The sequence below is a fragment of the Seriola lalandi genome, unplaced genomic scaffold (assembly GCF_002814215.2).
Source record: "Seriola lalandi dorsalis isolate HSWRI2012SDOR001 ecotype SW California unplaced genomic scaffold, Sedor1 jcf7180002054927, whole genome shotgun sequence".
NCBI lineage: Eukaryota > Metazoa > Chordata > Actinopteri > Carangiformes > Carangidae > Seriola > Seriola lalandi.
Window position 1 is genome coordinate 1,971,459 of NW_019525479.1, and position 19,355 is coordinate 1,990,813.

Sequence of the window (19,355 nt, forward strand, 5' to 3'; positions counted from 1 at the left end):
GAGGGGGTGGGGTGGGGGGGCACATTAGCTTCTTGGACAAGTCTTTCTGCCCCACTGTCAGGTAGTTGAGAATTTGTTTGTCCAAAGCACTGGCAGACATGGACATGGCAGACTACAGCGAGGCTCTGGACCCAGCCTACACCACGCTGGAGTTCGAAAACATGCAAGTGCTCCCCTTGGGCACAGGTGAGTCACATATATGCAGCTCTGATGCTGAACTTTGAAACTTTTACTGATTTAAAACTTTGGTCAAGAGAGCACAGAGAGCAGTTCTGGCATGAAGTGATAAAAAGGGGTCATTTGTCCATCTGCTGCCCGTGCTGCAGGAGAGGGATGACCCAGCGCCGTGGGGTCTACTTTTATCACCTCTTATGCTCTTATGGTAAAACATTAAGAGATTTTGATTTACGAGACTCCGCTCTATTCTCAATGCACTCAGGTCATTTGGTCAAAGCAATATTAACCCGTTTCAGCTCGTAGACTGATTACATCAGGTTGATATTTATTCTGTGATGAAGCAGTAGTGTGAGTATCATGATCAGCGCTCTCCTGTTACAAACGGTCTGTTCCCACAGTCTAAAGTGAAGAAGAAAGGTGCAGTTTTATCTGAGATGTGCTCACAATGACACCAACTTATTTATATATGCAGTCTCCCATGACGCCTGGCTGTGATCCTGCTTCTAAAATTCCCACTCAGACTAAAAAATGAACTCCCCACTCAACTCTTTTCACCACTTACACATTTCTCTATTATAAAGATGTATAACAATGTCTTTTCATGAGTCATCCTGTCATTTTGAATCTATATCATGTGTCATGACATACGCTGTGATTGATTGACCCAGTCTGGTGACTGTGAGGGTGGCTAGAAAGAAAACTGTCTCCAGTGATTGCCTTTTCAGAGGTAATCAAACCCACATCAATTGTGCTGTGTTGACTCTGTCTGAGCTACTCAGGCAGGTTCTCATGACGGCCGGTTTTGATCAGCCGTCAGTGAAGCTGATCACTGTATTCACTCCGGCCGTTCACACCTTCTTAAAATAAACCGTCTTGACAATTTGTCAAGTAAAAACACTATTAAACAGCCTCTGAGCTGGTGATCAAACATATTTCTTGATGCCTGTCCAATATCAGATTTGGAGATTTTTTGGCTTTTATAAAAGCACATCTCCCCTGGTTTCAGGTCACCCATGTCACAAGTCTAAAACTGACGTCCTTCAAGCCTGATGAAATGTCTCTTTTCTCTCTTCTCTTTCTTGTGTCAGACTCCTCACCGGCAGAAAGTGCCAACATGAACGCCACCGGCCACCTGGCAGCAGGCAGCCTGTGTGCCATATGTGGAGACAGAGCCACTGGCAAACACTATGGCGCCTCCAGCTGTGACGGCTGCAAGGGCTTCTTCAGACGCAGCGTCCGCAAAAACCACATGTACTCCTGCAGGTGAGGACAGATCTATGATTGAAGAAAGAGAATTACATTACTTTTCCACTGCTGCTGATGTGACAGTGAAGCAAAGCCTTACACATTTAACCTTTGCTGTGAAGCTGGAGCCCAACTGTGTTTGTGAGAGGGAAAGAGAGACAGAGAAAAATGTGTTTTAGTAAATCATTAAATCCTAATTGTTTCCCAGGCTGCAGGCTTTGATTTTCGATTCATCTACCAATTATTTTCTTGATTAATCGATTAATCTTTTTGTCCATACAATATCAGAAAATAGTAGAATAGTAGATAAAATGCCTGTTATGATTTCCCACAGCCCTCCTAATCTCTTGTTTTGTCCAACCAACAGTCCAAAATCCAAAGATATGCAGTTTACTGTTGTATATGTCAAGGAAAAGCATCAAATCCTCACATTCAAAAAGCTGGAAACTGTTTTTTGATTATCAAAATAGTTTTGGATTAATTTTCAGTTCAGTGACGAATCAACCATTTGAGTTCTAATGACTTCACTTGTTTAAGTTTCTTTTTTGAATCTATAAGAGCACAAACTTATTCCATTCACTTCCCAGGTTCAACAGACAGTGCATTGTGGACAAAGACAAGCGAAATCAATGCAGATACTGCAGACTGAAGAAGTGCTTCAGAGCTGGCATGAAGAAAGAAGGTAGGAGGCGTCTATCTCTTCACAGCAAACCGACTCTATAATCTCAATATATATGTTTTTTTTTTTTTTTTTAATGAAAGCACTGGTGGTTCTAGCAATATCTCTCCTGAAAAAAAACAAAAACAAAACAGAATTTCCCATTAAATCAGCAAATCACAGCCCCAGTCTGAGCTGCCTCTAATGAATCGACACAACTCGTCTGGATGTGTTGCAATACTCAGGAGAGCAGCACTTTGTTAATGTTCACTCCGAAGAGCGCTGAAGTCTCTGACCAGCTTATGCTGAGCAAACACTTCCGAGCAATAATAGTCATATACTGATAAACATGACAACCCTGGAGGACTTATTTTTCTTTTAAATGAGTCAGTGTCTGATTTCCGCCGAACAAAGAAACGGTGGAAATGTAACATTTTTCACTGTTTTCCTGCATTTTGAATTGACTTCACTGCATGGAAATTGCACATTTTCCTTCTGCAACTAAACAGTGAATACAAATATGTGTTTTGGTTTTAGCTGTGCAGAATGAAAGAGACAGGATCAGCACTAGGAGATCCAGCTATGAAGACAGCAGTTTACCATCCATCAATGCACTCATCCAGGCAGACGTGCTGTCGAGACAGGTACTCAATCATCTTTGGGACTCACATCTCACCGCTATTAATCACCTGTATTAAGACATCAAGTGATTTCACACACATCTCACATTGCCTTGTGTAGATCACCTCCCCTGCTCCCATACTGAATGGCGACATAAGGACCAAAAAGATCGCCACCATCACAGATGTGTGCGAGTCCATGAAACAGCAGCTGTTGGTGTTGGTGGAGTGGGCCAAGTACATCCCGGCCTTCTGTGACCTGCCCCTGGATGACCAGGTAAGACTCATACACAGACACAGTGTACATAGTTGTATAGACACTCTGGTCACTCATCAACCAGCCCACTCAAAACCGTGGTGTGGGCTACAGGAGCAAACAGGTGAATATCTGCTTCCTAAATAATTAAAAATACTCTGGAAAAAAGATAAATTATACAAATCTCTGATGACCACCAGGTTTTGTTAATCACCCTAAACCTTAACTCTTCAACCACGGTGGTTAATGTATTTTAATCTTGAGTTAAATATGATGAGCTAGTTTTAAAGTTATATCCCTCCTTGGAAAAAAAATGCAGAATCATTAACAGTGTGATCACCAGGCCTTAGTAACTGATTTGCTGATGTTATGACAGTGTCTTCCACCAGGCTATTTTTCATGCTCTCTCTCTTTGAAGCTTCAGTTTACACCCCAAGCTTCAGTTGACATGATACTGACACACGGGAGAGTTATTATCACGCAGCTAATAAGTAGATGAATTCATTGTGTTTCAGGTGGCGTTGCTGCGAGCTCACGCTGGAGAGCATCTCCTGCTCGGTGCTGCAAAGAGGTCCATGCTGTACAAAGATATCCTCTTATTAGGTAAAACTGACACATGAACAAGTATTTGACCACACTCATATTGTCGATACTCATTGCCCAATTCTGTAAAAAAAAAAAAAAAAAAAACGACAGAATTGTCTCATCCAGGAAGAAATTTGAATCTAATGTTTTCATTTTCTCCTGCAGGAAATGACCACATCATTCCTAGAAACTGCCCAGAGCTGGAGGTGGGCAGGGTAGCAGTGAGGATCCTGGATGAGCTGGTGCTTCCCTTCCAGGAGCTTCAGATAGATGACAATGAATATGCCTGCTTGAAAGCCATAGTTTTCTTTGACCCAGGTACTACTACTGAACAACGTAAGATTCTAGTCAAGCCAAAAAAAAAAAAAAAACTGGGGCATATGAACACAGTACTCTAGATACTTCATACAGATGAACAGTTACAACAGACCTCTTTTTGTAAACACCCCCTGCTTTTATTTGCCCACAGATGCGAAAGGTCTGAGCGACCCCGTGAAGATCAAGCGGATGCGATACCAGGTCCAGGTCAGCCTGGAGGACTACATCAACGACAGGCAGTACGACTCTCGGGGGCGCTTCGGGGAGCTGCTTCTGCTGCTGCCGACGCTACAGAGCATCACCTGGCAAATGATTGAACAGATCCAGTTCGTCAAACTCTTTGGCATGGCCAAGATCGACAACCTGCTACAAGAAATGCTTCTTGGAGGTGAGTTCATTCAGATTATTTGTAACCAACCTGAGCAGAATGTGACTTTGAATCACACAGAATCCATGTGTATTAAAGGTCCCATGTTCCACACTTTTCTGGTGTTTTATTTGAAGTGTTGATATCCATAAGAAAAAATATTTGTGGTTTAAAGTACCAAAAACCATCTCAGTTTAGTTTTACAGCTCCTCTTTCGGGCTTCTCCCTGGAGCTCTGGAGGATGGTGGGTCAAGGCACTGGGGACATGGCAGGGAGCGGTGACTGTTTTGTTGTGACATCACAAAGTTACAGAAGTCCTGACAGCTCATTTTAAGACTCAGTTTCTGTGTATTTTGTCTGCACACATTGTGATTGCACACTTTGATACTTTAGACATGGGCGTCTCGCTATTTTTACAATATGGGACCTTTAACAATATAGACAACAGAGAGGACTGTGGCAGTCAGATATGCTTTAGTAAATTAACCCTGACTATGTTTGTGTGTTTTGTCTCTCAGGTTCTGCCAGTGAAGCTCCACATGCACCTCACTCTCTGCACCCTCACCTGGTTCAAGAGCACCTCAGCAGCAATGTTATAGTGGCCAGCACCATGCCAACGCCGATCCATAACGGTCAAATCTGTAAGTATTAAACACATGAAACAAAATGTCCTTAAATGTGTGGCACAAATGTTGTATCATTCTCTGCAGCAGATGTTCTTGTGCAGCCCAGCTTCTTGATCAGAGGCAGTCATTTAAGCCAACTGATATTTTGTATATTTTGACCATCAGATTTTCCTCACACAGCTTGTGTGCACTCTGGTAGCTGGAAGCGAAAACAGGCTTGGCAAAATAATCCTCTAAGTTCTTCATGGAAACTAATCTGGCTTATTTTGTCAAAGAGAACTTCTGTTATTCTTTCTTAACATGTTTAATGCTCTGAGAAATTTCACAAAAGTGCTTATTCCTTATCTTAAAAATTGTTTTGCCCCAGGACATGTTATACCACACAACGGTAAATATACACCTGCTTATGCTGCAGTTTCTCCCTCTGACTCGCTCCTGTTCCTTTGTGTTCTACTTTTCAGCCACTCCTGAAACCCCAATCCCATCTCCGCCCACTGCCTCCAGCTCAGAACATTACAAAATGGCTCAGGGGGTCATAGCCACCGTGCCCAAGCAGCCGACCTCCATCCCTCAGCCTACCATTACAAAGCAAGAGGCCATCTAGCAACCCTCTGAATCCTTATTCCTTCAGTTTTTTTTTTTATTGTGTTAAACCAGAATATTTGTATGTAAGTTTATACACAATCAGCAATTGAAGCTGTAAACTTGACTGAAACAATAAAGTAGCTAAACACATAGAATGTAATTGCAATTATGTCCCTTGGAGATTTCTAGTCTGAGTCTTCAGTGGTCTGTTCATTCACACCAGCAGCTGCAGCTGAGCTCCACAGCTCGGCGAAAGCCAGACAAAACTTTCAACGAGTTGAAAAGAGTTGAAACTTTCCAGGCAAACTGTTGTTCTGTAAGATCGACGTACATTATTGTATATATAGTCTAGTATTGGGTAATGTCATTTCCTTTAGCATGGCCTCAGTGTGTGCAGTAAGGCTTTTGTTAGACATGGTGATGTGATCATGTCAGTACTTTATGAATGTTACAAAAGGCCTTACAATGTATTTAGTGTTGCACAGTATTTTGTTTTATGTTCATTATTGATAAAATGGTTTCAGTCATGAACTCAGAAAATGTCATTTATCAAAGCTAAAGGAAATTCCTTGAATGAGTTCAGCTGTTTTGAGGGGTCTCTGTAATATTCTGTGACTAAAATTGTTTTATATGCTGGAAAATGCATATTTACAGTAGTAAAATGTAACATGTTAAAATTTTACACCAAGAAATCTTGGTGAGCTCTGTGGTGCCACTTTGTAAAAGTCACAGGCAGACACACTGAGGAAGTTTCCCAATAATATGTTGTATTGGTTTTTAAAAAACATATATTATATTTTTTGTTTAGTACTTTGTCATGGTTTAACTGATGGAATAAATTGTGCCTTGTAACCTGTACTGCCTTTCAAAAACAGGCAATGTTTCGCCTTACAATGTGAACATGAATGAATAAATCTCAAGATCTATTTTTACATTTTCTGCAGATCATATTTTATACTATCTATAATTATGAGAGAAGAGTTTACAGAGGAATGAATGAGATTACACATTTTCAAATAACAAATGGTGAAACTTAAAAAAAAAAAGACATCAGACATGTTGGAAAGTCTCTGGAGGAAAAAAAAATGGGTCCAACGTGGCAGTGCTGCTTGTTCACTGATAGCCTATTGCATCACGTTGCTTCAGAATGATAAACTGCCATAAAATCATTATAGATAGCACTGATTCAAGACAGAGACAGAGAGAAAGGAAAACAACTTGAAAGACAGTTTTCTGTTCTGTATGGAAAAACTCATAGCTAATGCCAATGTGCTGCATTCAGACTTAACTAGACCTTTACAGTGGTTTGACACAAGTGGAGGCCTCAGGCATGAAGGTCACCCCTAAAGATATCCAAATAAAGTTTTTTTTTTTCTTCACCAAAACACCAAACACTTACATAAATATGAAGCTGTCAGTTATATACATTATTTTTAACTGCTGATATTTTAACATTTTCAGATTTGAAGCAACATAACTGACAGATAATGACACGACATGTAGCCTACAGTGACTGGGCTGCAGCCTGCAGGTGTGTAAGATGCAGGCAAACTCTGCCATCTGCTGCTTCCAAGTGTAACTGATACATCAAATCTGTCCAGGAGAAATGTGGAAAAAGAAATTCAGGCCACACAAACCCTCTGATAGTTTAACTGCTTTGCCAATATAAAGATTTACAAAACAATAAATACAACTTGTGCAGGAAATATAAAAACTGCATGCAGGTATACACATACCTTTTCACAGCCAGGGATGGAAAGTAGATTTACTCAAAAAGTACTTCTCTCAAGCATTTCTATTTTCTGCTACCTGTACCTATAGAATATTTCACTGAATTTCAGAGGGAAATGTTGTACTTCTGTTATATTGTAGTTAATAATTACTTCCTAGATTAAAAATTCTACATAATAAACATGAACCAGATGTCCCAAGCTTGTTGGCTTGTGACCTCTTATTAAAAATCAGTGTCTAGTCAGGGCCTCTTGTCATGTTTCAGATGTATGAGTTGTTAGCAGTGAGTGATTGTTGCAGTTGATGGACTAGGCTAAAATACCTAACTTTATATGAAGTAATTCAAACTAGCTCCAAATCAACCAGCTACAGTAAAACAGCAAAATGCTGTTGACACATTGGTGTAAACAATCTGATAATACATCAGGCACAGAGGACATCTTAGTGCAGAACGAGTGCTTTTAATTTACTTTACAGAAGTATTATAAACAAAACTACATTTTGTTTATAATACTTCTGTACATTTACCTTAGTAGGATTTTGAGTTTATGCCTTTTACTTGCACTGGAGTATGTTTATATCGTTGTTAGTTCTTCTACTCAAGCAAACGTACTGTGGTAAATATAGGCCTGATGCATATCAGTAATTAATAAAACTTGAAGAAGTGCGGAAATTCTATCTATGCTGGTTTAGAAGATGTGAGATTCAGGTGCATTGAAGACGTGCGAGATAATTTGACAAATTTTAAACTTTGGTGTGTAAGCGTGTTAGCAAGTAAAATTGTGGCACGTTAATTGGTCATTTGTGAAATAAACAGTTTTGGAGACCTAGTTTTTGAAGTAAAAACAGCCATGAAAAACAATTTTTGTCAATGCTAATTTGATTTTCAGTATGCTATATATCGTGATTTGCTACTTTCCCAGTTTTAGTGAAGGCATCACAGCCTCAAAACAACACACGCTCACTTCCATCATAGCGCACCACGTGTTTCAAATGGACCAATGAGAGAGCGTTATTTCTCTACCCGGAAAAGGGATTTTCCTGACAGGTTCGGCTGTGATTTTATTTTTTATCGCTGTGGTTCTTGGTCGTTGCGGCAGTTTTTAAAGCATTTTTATCGTTTGCCAATGGATGCTCATAAAAGGCGTCTACCTCTGTCCTAGAAGGTTCCTGCTAAACGCATTTCCGGGTTGGTATTCAGTCATTATTCTGAGTTTGGTTCTGTCGCAGCGGTTATGTTGAGGGTCAGGTTGAAATATCCAGACTGACTCACTGCTGAATAAAACGCAAAACAGTGAGCTTGTTAACGCTGCTGTGGGTTTGTAGGTAATTCTCATACTCTCCCCGCTGTTAGGGAACGTTTTTACGTCCAATATCTGTTGACCATTTCAGGTAATGTGGTATTAATGGATGTAAACTATGCAGTGGTGGAATGTAACTAAGTGCATTTACTTCAACGCTTTCCAAAGGTACAATTTTGAGGAGCTTGAACTATACTACAGTATTTTTGTGTTACTTCTACTCCCATTGCCAGATTATTCTCCTCGGGGATCCTAGGGCAAAAATTTGTTGTTGGACCCCCCCTACACATGGCAGTTTCATCATTCCCGGACACCTAGAAACCAACCAGTACTCTAGAGTTCAAATTGTTAGTCTAATAATTGATCAGTAGATTGACAGATGTTTAAGTTTCTTGTCTAGGTTTCTTGGTTTTCTATGATTTAACTTTTGAGGCTTTTGACAAAACAAAGCAACTACATCTCAGGGAATAATGATTGTAATATTTATACACAGTTGACTATTAAAAAAATATTGTCAGAGATATTGATAATGAAAATAATTGTTGGTTGCAGCTTAACAGTTAGACTGTGATGGAATAATACTACCCTACCCGAGGTTCCCTATGGGTTGTGGGATTTTGTTTTGTGCTTTTCTGCCATATGGACATTCATATAAACAAACAGTCTCATTCTTGCTCAAAGGAAAACTGCACTGTATATACTAGTAACATTTAAAGTAGGACAGAGCAGCACAATATCACCATACCTGAGGTTTTCTGTGAGTTAATTACTTGACACAGAAAAATTGACATGAAATTTGAAAAGTTTGTTTGATTAAACAAACTTTATGAGAAATGAAGGCAGTATAAACTGGAGACAAAGTCCCTTTTCAAAACCGGGCCCACAGGCTGGACGATCCATCAGAGTTGATATTTTACTTCACTGGTGCAAATTTCTAACAAATCCAGCCATGGCTACTCCACAACATTTTGGAGGCAAATAATGTACTTTCAACGCCATTGCATTTATCTGACAGCTTTAGTGACTTCACAGATTCAGATTGTTAATACAAACATACATACATACATACATACATACATACATACATAATGTATTATTATAAATTAAGCTACTCAGCCTTATATAAAGTAGTTAGTCCCACCTATACCAGCTGCAACATCAGTCAAGCTTACAAATTCATGCGTCAATAATTAGAAACCACTACTGTGAAAAAAGCTAATGTAATGTAATGTACGGTGATGTGACCTCCCTTTCCCTTTAAAACAGCACCAGCCCTCCTTGGTAAACTTACACACAGCTTTTTGTCATAGAGGTTGTTCCAGCATCTTGGAGAACTTGCCACAGTTCTACTGTGGATTCAGGCCGTTTCAGCATCTTCTGTCTCTTCATGTTACTGATTTTGTTTCAACCTACTTGTTATGTTGTTGTAGTTTAACCATGTACTGGGCTATGTCCCTACAAATACCCTTTTCCAGTTTTTAACTCGAAAATGGTCTGTCTGTTATTTTCTTTAACAGCATATAAATGTCTCACTGGAATATTTCACATTTGCAGAAGTCATGTTTGGAAATCTAAAATATGATATTTCCTGTTGACACACTAATGGACACTAACGCAGAAGATATAAAGTAACCATTTAGGAGAAATGTAGTTGTGAAAGTGCCTATAACCTTCGCACAGTGCTGCATGTTATTTTGAAATGAGCTGTCCTCTGTAATGAGTACATCTGTACTTTAACTTATGTTGAATGCATGAGTTTTACTTAGTTCTGTCTAAGCTCTAGTGTTTACACAGCGTCTCTGATGTCTCTTCTGTGTTGCTGTCAGTCTCAGTCAGTCCATGGCCGATCAGCATGAGTCCATCGATCTCAGGTCTCCTCCAGTGGACCCATCAGCAGCTGCAGGACACAGCTGGTTCCCAGGACCCCCCCCGCCCATGTATTCCTGCACCCTGACCCCTGAACTGGTGGCCAAGGCACGGGAGGAGCTCCAGGAGAAACCAGAGTGGCGTCTCCGGGATGTACAAGCGCTGAGAGACATGATACTGAAGGTTTTGTTTATTGCTTTTTTGCCTTATTGAGATTTTTATAAACATAAACAGTATCATTCCTGCTTTCAGGAAAACTGTGCTGGATATGTCGGTAACATTTAAAGGAGGACAGATCATCTTGGTAGAAAAAATCCAGGAAATTAGTTGACTTTGTCCCTATATCCCCCAGAAATGAATAATGAATTTAAAGTATTGAAAGTTGGCATTGAATGCTCAGTGCATACATTGAACTTTTTACCAGACCACATTTATTTGACAACCTCATTTATAACGATTGTTGAATTTATCATAAAAAAACATATGGTCAGTTTATAAAATATGATGCATTATTATAAATTAAAGGCCCTGTACACTGACACAGGTGCCTGCTCAGGTTGGAGATGAGAAGAAGATAATCAGGTTGGATACACAATAATACTAGTTCTAGCTACTGCAGTTAGTTCATTAGGATGTGTTGAAAGTAAGAAAAATATAGAATATCTCCAGACATCTGCTTTTAAAGTCACTTGACTCTATATTCATGTAGTGTATTAAATCATTTTGATTCCACTGATTAATGAATGGCTCATTTCACTTCTTTCTATTTCAATTTTATTGGTATAGCACCAAATCATAACAAACATAATCTCAAGGCACTTGACAGTGTAAGATCAAGACCCAACAGTTCCCACAATGAGCAGCACTTGGGGAAAAAACTGTACAGCAATCTATTCAATGAAGTCTTGATTTTCCACCTGCAGGAACAACCCAATCTCAGAACGAGGCTAGACGACGCCTTCCTCCTACGCTTCCTGCGGGCCAGGAAGTTTGACTACGACCGTGCCCTGCAGCTGCTGCTCAATTACCACGCAGGCCGTAAAGCCTGGCCTGAGGTCTTCCAGGACCTGAAGCCATCCACGGTGAAGCACGTCCTGGACCTGGGCTTTCTCACGGTGCTGCCACAGCCGGACCCCAACGGAAGATACATCCTCTGTCTGCGGCCAGGTTGGTGTTTGCTTCATTTTCATTGAAGAATTTTGCAATGACTCAACCATTCTGTAATTATTGTTTTCCATTCAGCTGTAACGTTACTCTCCGTAGAGTTCATTTTTTTTAATTCTCTCTATGACTAATTGCCAGTTACTGACAGTTCTTCCAGTATGTGCTTTAGTCATGTTTTTGCAATTACTCAGCTCAGTCTCCTTTTACAGGAAAATGGAAACCAAATGATTATCCATTTGTTGACAATGTGAGAGCCATTTATCTGACTCTGGAGAAGCTCATCCAGCCAGAGGAGACGCAGGTGAACGGTATCGTCATCTTAGCAGACTACACCGGAGTGGGGATGTCACAAGCCTCCAATCCAGGCCCCTTTCTTGCCAAAAAAGTTGTGAGCATCCTCCAGGTAAGAACTCTTAACATCTGATGATAGGAGCATCTGTATTGTCTGACAGAAATATAACCTCATATGATCTGTTTGAATTTAATATATATATTTTTTTAAGTTGGCAAAAACTACTTTTTTACTTGAATGCAAACGTAGCATTTACTCAAAATGTTATTTTATATTTTAATGACACAGCAGTAAATATGACACAAGAAAAAACATTGTCATTTACAACAATGGCTCTTCAGCATTGCCTGTTGAGTTTCGCCGTGATGTCAGAGTGTGTAATATTTACATGAGCACACAAAACACACGTGAAAACGCTTTAAAAGGACCAGCTGTGACTGTTCTGAATGCACTTTTCTGTTCTAATTCACAGGATGGGTTTCCAATCAGAATCAAGGCCGTTAACATAATTAACGAGCCCAGGATTTTCAAAGGCATCTTTGCTATAATTAAGCCGTTTCTGAAGGAGAAGATGGCAGAGAGGGTAACTATTGTCCTGGAATTGTCTCTGACTCTTTTGTTTTAAACAAAGGCTTGTTTTGAATCGTGTGCCTCCCTTTTATCCTCAGCCAGTGCTCCAAAATAATAGTCTATTTGCATCTGTGGAAAATGGAAGGCCAAGCATTTTCTTTTCAGGGGAAAGAACCAACAGAAACACCAACCCCATATTTTCTAAAATGACACAAAAGGGATTGCTTTGTTCATTTAAAAATGCAATAACTGACTCTTTTCTTAATTTGGGTTTAACAGAAACAAACTGTAAACACAACAGTGACATGTTATCACCTTTTAAGTTGGTAAGGCAAACTTGTTATCATGCTGAGCAACATTAGCATTCATTTAGAGTTGTGTTTCTGGCCGTTTGGTAAATGTAAGTTCAATATTCACTTTACTTTTAGCTCTGGTTTGAGCTCTTACACCTCCTGAGTGAAGTATCTGGCTCTTTAGCTGCTAGCTGCTCCAGTATATTCACAAGCTATCTGCTAATGCTAATGTTTAGTGAGTGAACCAAAGGTAAAGTAGGTGGCTGTAAAACCAAAACAAAGAGCTGAAGGAAGCTATAAAGCTCAGTAGAGCTGAGGAACTGCAGAGTTGGATCATAATTCATTATCAAGTGTCACCTTCCATTTCATGAAGCTGGCGTGGTGTGTTTGCTGTCTCCTCCAACAGTACATCCTCCATGGCTCAGACCTGCGCTCCCTGCACCGGAACATCCCCCGGTCTGTCCTGCCAGAGGAGTATGGGGGGACCGCGGGCCAGCTGGACATGTGCGCGTGGTCGAGATTGCTGCTGGACTGTGAGGAGGAGTTCATAGTGGAGTTTTGCCAACCAGATCCACTAGAGGGCGTGGTGCTCCCAGACTCCATGCTGTTTGACGGAGAGCAGGGCAGTGGGCAGGACGACGACAGCTTCAGGGGGCTGCGCTCCCAACTTTACTACTGTTACTGATGCACACCGTAGACGTGTAGACTCCCATCACTGAGAGGACATTTCCTGTTTCATTTGAAACACATGTGTAGACTTTTACAGGGCAAGTTGCCAATATTATACATGATTTATTTTACTAACAAAGCAGCACTATGTTAGGCAGATCTGTCTTATCTAATTTACACATAGCCCAGCATTCAATCATGGTTCGAAGGCAGCTGCAGACTCAGGCAAAGAGGCTTCAGACATGAGCCGATGCATGTTTAAACATAATTGGTGGACTTATTGAATTTATTTACAGTATTTGCAGTAAAAGTCAGGTGCTCATATGTACATTGAAAGAGGTTTTGCTTGATGTAAACATTCCTCCTGTTCATACTACCTTCCTAATGTGCTTCCAGTGGAAGAGACGGGGGACAAAAATGTTTTTAGCTGAAGCTGTTATGAGGCCTCAGCACCAGTCAGACAAATTAAGTGGGCTTCCACAAAGGTTACTGTCTTTGTAGTACAAGATTCCTTATTTATGTTCTTAGCTGTTCACCAGCTCGGCACAGACGCGCTCTCCAGGAAAACACAAAGAGGGGATTTGGAACTAAAAACACTTATTTTTGAGACTGCAGAAACCTCATATTAGCTTCAGCTGAACTACTGAGCGGAAATGCATTTTTGCAATGTGAACTGTGGATTTTGTCCCCCGTCTATCCCACTGGGAGCACATTAGAAGGGGGATCTCTTATCGGTCTTATAGCAAGCAAAGAAAAAGTGTTTTAATGTACAAAATGGGCATGAGTGCTGTTTCAGGACAGACATGACAGACAAAAATGTGAACCTATCCATTAATGTTTTCAACTGAGGCAGAATTCTAAAAACAGCTTCTCAGTCTCACATCTCCTCAGTTTGTTTAGCATCTGCAAACAGGCAGTTATAGACTGGCCATTAGTGCTCTGTCTGCATGGTTACGTCACCCCTCAACTGATAAAAATAAAAAATGGAGACAGTTTTTGTGCTGCTAACCATCTAATGCATTGCCTTAAACTGTTGTTAATCAGTAGATCCTCCTAGAGAAGCATCATAAGTCATGTTGGATGTGTGTGTACCAAAGCAATATTTGTTTTTATTTTCATCAGGGCTTGTTTTACATAAGGCTGGATGTTCTTGATTGTTAGTTAAGTGGAAGTAGATGGAGAAATAGTAACGTCATAGATTTACCAGTAAATGTTTTTGTTCAGTATCTAACTCATACACAGTATCTGAGGGCCTTTGTTTAGCTGATGCTTTAGTTTTCTTTCGCTTGAAGAGGATTATTTTTCTAAGTTCAGATAATCTGCCTTATGTTTTTTTGGTTAACCTTTTTTGACCTGTTTGCCTGTGTTTCATCACGCAGTCTTAACACAGGGCCATTACTGATCACAGGAGTCACATCGGGGGAAAGAACATTCAGTCCTGACTCTATACACATCTGGTTTGCCAAATTTTACACCAGGCCATGTACAGAAATGTGCAATAATATTGGATCTGTTTTCATGTGGTATAGCCTGAAGCTAACTTGAATCGTTTTGTTCAGTCTTTTATATTTTTATTTGAAGCATGTCTGTGACTATAAGCTGTATTGTGTTGTAGGAAATTTATTGTTGGTAGCGTAGACAGTAAAGTAAAACTCAAACTGATAAAAGTGCTATTTGTGTCTCTGTTTGTGCTGCGGATGCTGTTGTTGGCAGGGGATGGTGGTTTGCTGCAGGCTCTGGGGAAGTTGTGGGTATTTTCACAACATAATTGCAGCTGACTTGAACAGCGTTTCCCAAACTGGGCTCATGGGCCCCCAGAGACTTCAGGAATACATGTGGTGGAAGAAGTACTGACTTTTTACTAAAGTAGTAATACCACAGTGTAAAAGTACTCAAAGTAGAAGTCGTAAAAGCGTAATGTGCTTTAATATAAAAGAACTTCTTATGCACAATTGCCCTTTCTGATTATGTCAATATATAAACGATTACAGATGCATTAACAGTAAGGTTGCAGCAAACTTTAGTTATTAATGTTACTATACATTAACATTACTGTTGAATTATAGCAATGTATCATTTTATAAAATTATATGATTTGTAAAATCTTAATCTGCAAATAAATAGTAATTATAGCTGTCAGGCAGCTGGGGAACGTAAGGAAATATAATAACTCAAGTACTTTACTTCAGAATTTAGATTTATTGCTACTTTAAACTTAAACTCAACCAGATTCAGAGGGAAATATACTTTTCACTCATGTGTTTGACAGCTTCAGGGACTTTTCACATTGATCATTTCAATAAAAGAAACATATGTTAAGGTTATAAAAAAAAGAAAACAATGCATTGTTAAATACTAAAAAGGTTCTGCCAACCAGTTGTTGGCTTATGACGCTTGTAAAACTGGAACCCATTGATACAATTCAGATGTTTTGGGTGTTTGTTGTTTCATCACAGACACATTTGTCCTTTAAACTCCGCAGATAGTTTCATTTAAACAACAGTTTGAGACCCAAAGAGATAAAATGATCCAATATTTCAGAAAACTGAAGAAAACAACAACATAAAAACACATTTGTTTAGCTAAACTTTGTTTTTCTTCTCATTTAATCGTTAAATTTAATTCATCCCGTGGCCGCTCAGATACTTGAGAGGGGCTCAAATCACTGGACTGAACTAGCAGTTAAAACTAGCTCCACCTGCTCCAGCAACAACAGTAATACATACATATTGATGCATCAGTGTTAACAATATAATAATGTAACAGCTATATCACTGACAGGGATCATTTCTCTGCAGAACAAAAACTTTTGACACTTAGGACTTTAAATGCAGGAGTTTTACAAATTGTCATATTGGTGCTTTTACTAAAGGATGTGAGTACGTCTCCCTCCATCACCACTGTTCATAACATTTATGTAGTAGAATAAAAAAATACATTCCCCTTTATATTGTCATGTTGAAGTACATCAAAATTAAAATGCATGTAAACTTCAGCTTTACTTAAATTTCATATATAGATTTTAAACATACTTTGTTCATTTCCACAACTGGAGAAATTGGTGTTATTATTACATTTTTGCGCAATGATTCTGAAACTATAACAGATTCTATCGATGGAATAACCGAGCGCTCCTCAGGATCTGTGGGTGGACCACATGTATGTGGCATGTTAACATGAGGAAAACTTTGTGTGATGAGATGAGCACATACACTTTAAATTTTCATTAGGTCATTAGTTTGCTTGGCATGAAGGTCGGAGCTGTGGTGACCTTGACTGGATTAAAATCAACTCGTTCAAAATACTGCAAGACATCAAATTAGAAAAATACTCCTAAAAGAAAACATGTATCTATATGTACTTTAAACCATGTTGAGTTGTGTCTTACAGTCAAGATTAAAATAGTTTTGGCATGTGACTCTGCTGGTTGGATGCTGGATCGCTGCCATCTGGAAGACTTACTCAGAGCTCATTAATTTGTTCTGTCTCTTTCATGAGATTTTGACTCTTATTTTAACTAACACATCCTACATTGTTGGATATTGTTGGTTTTCTGTTACCATGACATTCATTCAGTGAACACAACTGTTGTGTGCTGTACACTCATGTAGTAGGAGTTCAGGACAAAATGAAAATGAAAATGAAAAACCGGCAGATCAGTTAAAGAATCTCTCCTCACGAACCTCAGTTTAATCATCGGACAGTTTTTTCGCTAGAAGAGTTTTTAATGATTCTGAAAACACCTTCAGATCAGCGACTGTTGTTAAACAAAAGGTTGTATGTACGTATGTATGTATGTATATATATGAGCCCCACATATAAGCACCTTTTCATTTCATCAGCGATGTATTGTTTGAGGCCTCTTACACTCACATGGCAGTTTATCAGGAACACCTAGTTAAAACAAATACAGTCTAATGCAACAGTCCTGCAATAAAAGCTCCTTCATGAAGGTGACAATGTTCCCTTTGTGTTGAAACTGTTTTCAAAGAGGTGCTGATGCAACTTTATTGTCCTATTGTAGGCTCGTCTGTGGTGCCGTTGAACCATGTTGCATTATAATAAAAAGGTGTTTCTTTTATTTTGTCCACCCTGTTTGTATCAGTGAGGGTGGGCTGACTAACACAAACACCTCTCTGTATAATGTAGTTTATTATAGTATAGTTTAATGCAGTTTCAACAAAAAAATGCAGATTATAACCTTCATGAAGGAGGCTACTGCACAGTGCCCCCAAAAAACACAGATTTACTCTACGTCATTTATGTCTGCATAATGTGATTAATCACAAATTTGTACCATTTGAAGTTCAATATCAGCTCTGATTGGTCGTCCATCCTGTGTCACATGGCCTTGACTTGTGGAATGACTTGTCAAAATAAATGGTTCCATTTATTTTCTCTGTATCTCAGTTAAAACCTACAGAAAAGTTGTTTTATTCCATCACAAGAGACGTGTAAGGTTGCAGCCAGTGATTATTTTCATCATTAACACTCCTTATAATTACTTTCTTTAATAATTAATGAATAGTTTAGTGTAGAAAAAGATAGAAGAGAGCAAAAACTTCATATCTTAAGTGAACACATTCACATGAGTCACAGTCAAAAACACAAATATGTTGACTTTGCTTCAAAAAAAATAAAAATAAAATAAGAAGCTAGTACAATTGATGATTGTGATTATTTGCTTAAAACGATCATGGAAATTACAACTTAAACAATTAATCAGTTATCAGGAGAGATTCTTTGTTCCTGGGGGAAATAATCGTGGAAGTCACTTTGGGCCCAACTTTAGATTTTGGGTGGTTAGTCCGGCCATTGCTGGGTGTCGTTATCTAATAAAGTGTCAGCTGAGTGTTGAGTACATCACTGATGAGCCCTCCATCCTCAGAGTAAACTGTTAAACAACTGCACTGAAACCAACATGAGAAACATCTGGGGGTTCCCCGCGAGGAGCTCTGATCAGCTGGGGTGTCTGGAGCTTTGATGTGCGGCTAAATAAAGCTGTCCTACATGAAAGCTAAAATAAAAAAATAAAAAAAATAGATGTATAAAGTGAGTGCTTGATGTTCACAGTGCAGTGTGGCGGTGGCTCCAGCCCACAGAGGAGTGGGAGCCTCCACAGGCGGATTCTGATTGGCTCAGACACGGCTAACTCCATTTTGGAAAACAGCTGTTTGAAGACACAACCTTTTCTCGTTGTTCGCTGACGGCGCCCTGAGAAAAACAGCCAGGCGGCTCTCTCTCTGTTTTTAACACACACTTCACTTCACCACACGTTTTACCTGTTTATGTTTTTCTTTTAAACACACCAGTCTGCTCCAGCTTCGGCCCATTCCGCTGCGGTTTTTCTGTCCGACTGCCAGGAAACTTAACTGGGGATCCATGGTGTTTAATTTCCATTGTAACAAGTGGATAACAGGAGGCGACCCGACCAAGGTTAGTGGCGGTCTCTTTCTACTCGCCGTACAAATGTGTGTGTGTGTGTGTGTGTGTATGCGTGTGTATGCGTTTCTGTTGTGCGTGAAAACGGGCAGCGCTTGAAGTGACCGTCCGCAGGGAGCTGCGGAGTCACGAAGCGAGGTTTTTCTACATGATGTTAGAAAAAGGCTTTTCCCCCCCAAACCAGCACAGCGACTATCGTTAGACAATACATCCCTCATCCCTGAGCCCGAGAGTCCGCAGAGCTCACCCTCAGCCCGCCACACGAACCTGCTCTTTTTACCTCTGCGCAGATTTATGTGCAAAATCACAATGTGAATGTTAATCGTATTTACATTTTTCCCCTCGGACGTGTGGGGCGTTCAAGTGCATCCATTATGCTAGTCGCCTATGTGTATCGTGTGTGTGTGTGTGTGTGTGTGTGTGTGTGTGTGTGTGTTAGTGTGTGTATAGTGGCATGCACGGTCCTTCCCACACATTATCTGCTGCATTCAGTGTACATGATGACAGCCTGGATAGCTTTTGAAAGCCCTCATCTCCTCTCTCATCAACTGTGCTTTTTTTTTTTTTGCTCTGTCAATGCACCCAGCCAC

General features: G+C 39.8%; 3 protein-coding genes across 6 annotated transcripts in view; all 3 read left to right on the forward strand.

The window, feature by feature from the left end:
* hnf4a (hepatocyte nuclear factor 4, alpha) overlaps positions 1-6,369 on the forward strand; it is a 20,085-nt gene extending 13,716 nt beyond the window's left edge. Inside the window, exons 1-10 of one of the 3 annotated variants that reach the window (XM_023392980.2) lie at positions 12-186; positions 1,266-1,440; positions 2,010-2,104; positions 2,618-2,724; positions 2,822-2,977; positions 3,472-3,559; positions 3,707-3,877; positions 4,011-4,247; positions 4,745-4,867; positions 5,314-6,369. In XM_023392980.2, the coding sequence (XP_023248748.1) occupies positions 99-186; positions 1,266-1,440; positions 2,010-2,104; positions 2,618-2,724; positions 2,822-2,977; positions 3,472-3,559; positions 3,707-3,877; positions 4,011-4,247; positions 4,745-4,867; positions 5,314-5,456 (1,383 nt within the window). In that variant the 5' untranslated portion in view covers positions 12-98 and the 3' untranslated portion in view covers positions 5,457-6,369. Of the gene's footprint in view, positions 1-11; positions 187-1,265; positions 1,441-2,009; positions 2,105-2,617; positions 2,725-2,821; positions 2,978-3,471; positions 3,560-3,706; positions 3,878-4,010; positions 4,248-4,744; positions 4,868-5,313 lie in introns of those variants that run through there. The other 2 variants (XM_023392981.2, XM_023392982.2) reach the window with 2 other exon arrangements.
* A 1,820-nt stretch (positions 6,370-8,189) lies between these two features.
* On the forward strand, positions 8,190-14,993 carry ttpal (tocopherol (alpha) transfer protein-like). 2 transcript variants are annotated; one of them, XM_087170078.1, is made up of 6 exons: positions 8,190-8,361; positions 10,296-10,518; positions 11,259-11,502; positions 11,709-11,902; positions 12,264-12,374; positions 13,061-14,993. In XM_087170078.1, the coding sequence occupies exons 1-6, from the start codon at positions 8,300-8,302 to the stop codon at positions 13,337-13,339; spliced, it is 1,113 nt and encodes a 370-aa protein (XP_087026204.1). In that variant the 5' UTR covers positions 8,190-8,299; the 3' UTR covers positions 13,340-14,993. The 2 variants fall into 2 exon arrangements, with proteins under 2 accessions (XP_087026204.1, XP_023248813.1); XM_023393045.1 differs by having other exon boundaries at positions 8,199-8,357.
* A 3,418-nt stretch (positions 14,994-18,411) lies between these two features.
* The window catches only part of pkig (protein kinase (cAMP-dependent, catalytic) inhibitor gamma), a 24,110-nt gene continuing 23,166 nt past the window's right edge, over positions 18,412-19,355 (forward strand). Inside the window, exon 1 of the mRNA XM_023392937.1 lies at positions 18,412-18,759. The gene's annotated coding sequence lies outside the window, so the exon portion shown is untranslated. The remainder of the gene's footprint in view (positions 18,760-19,355) is intronic.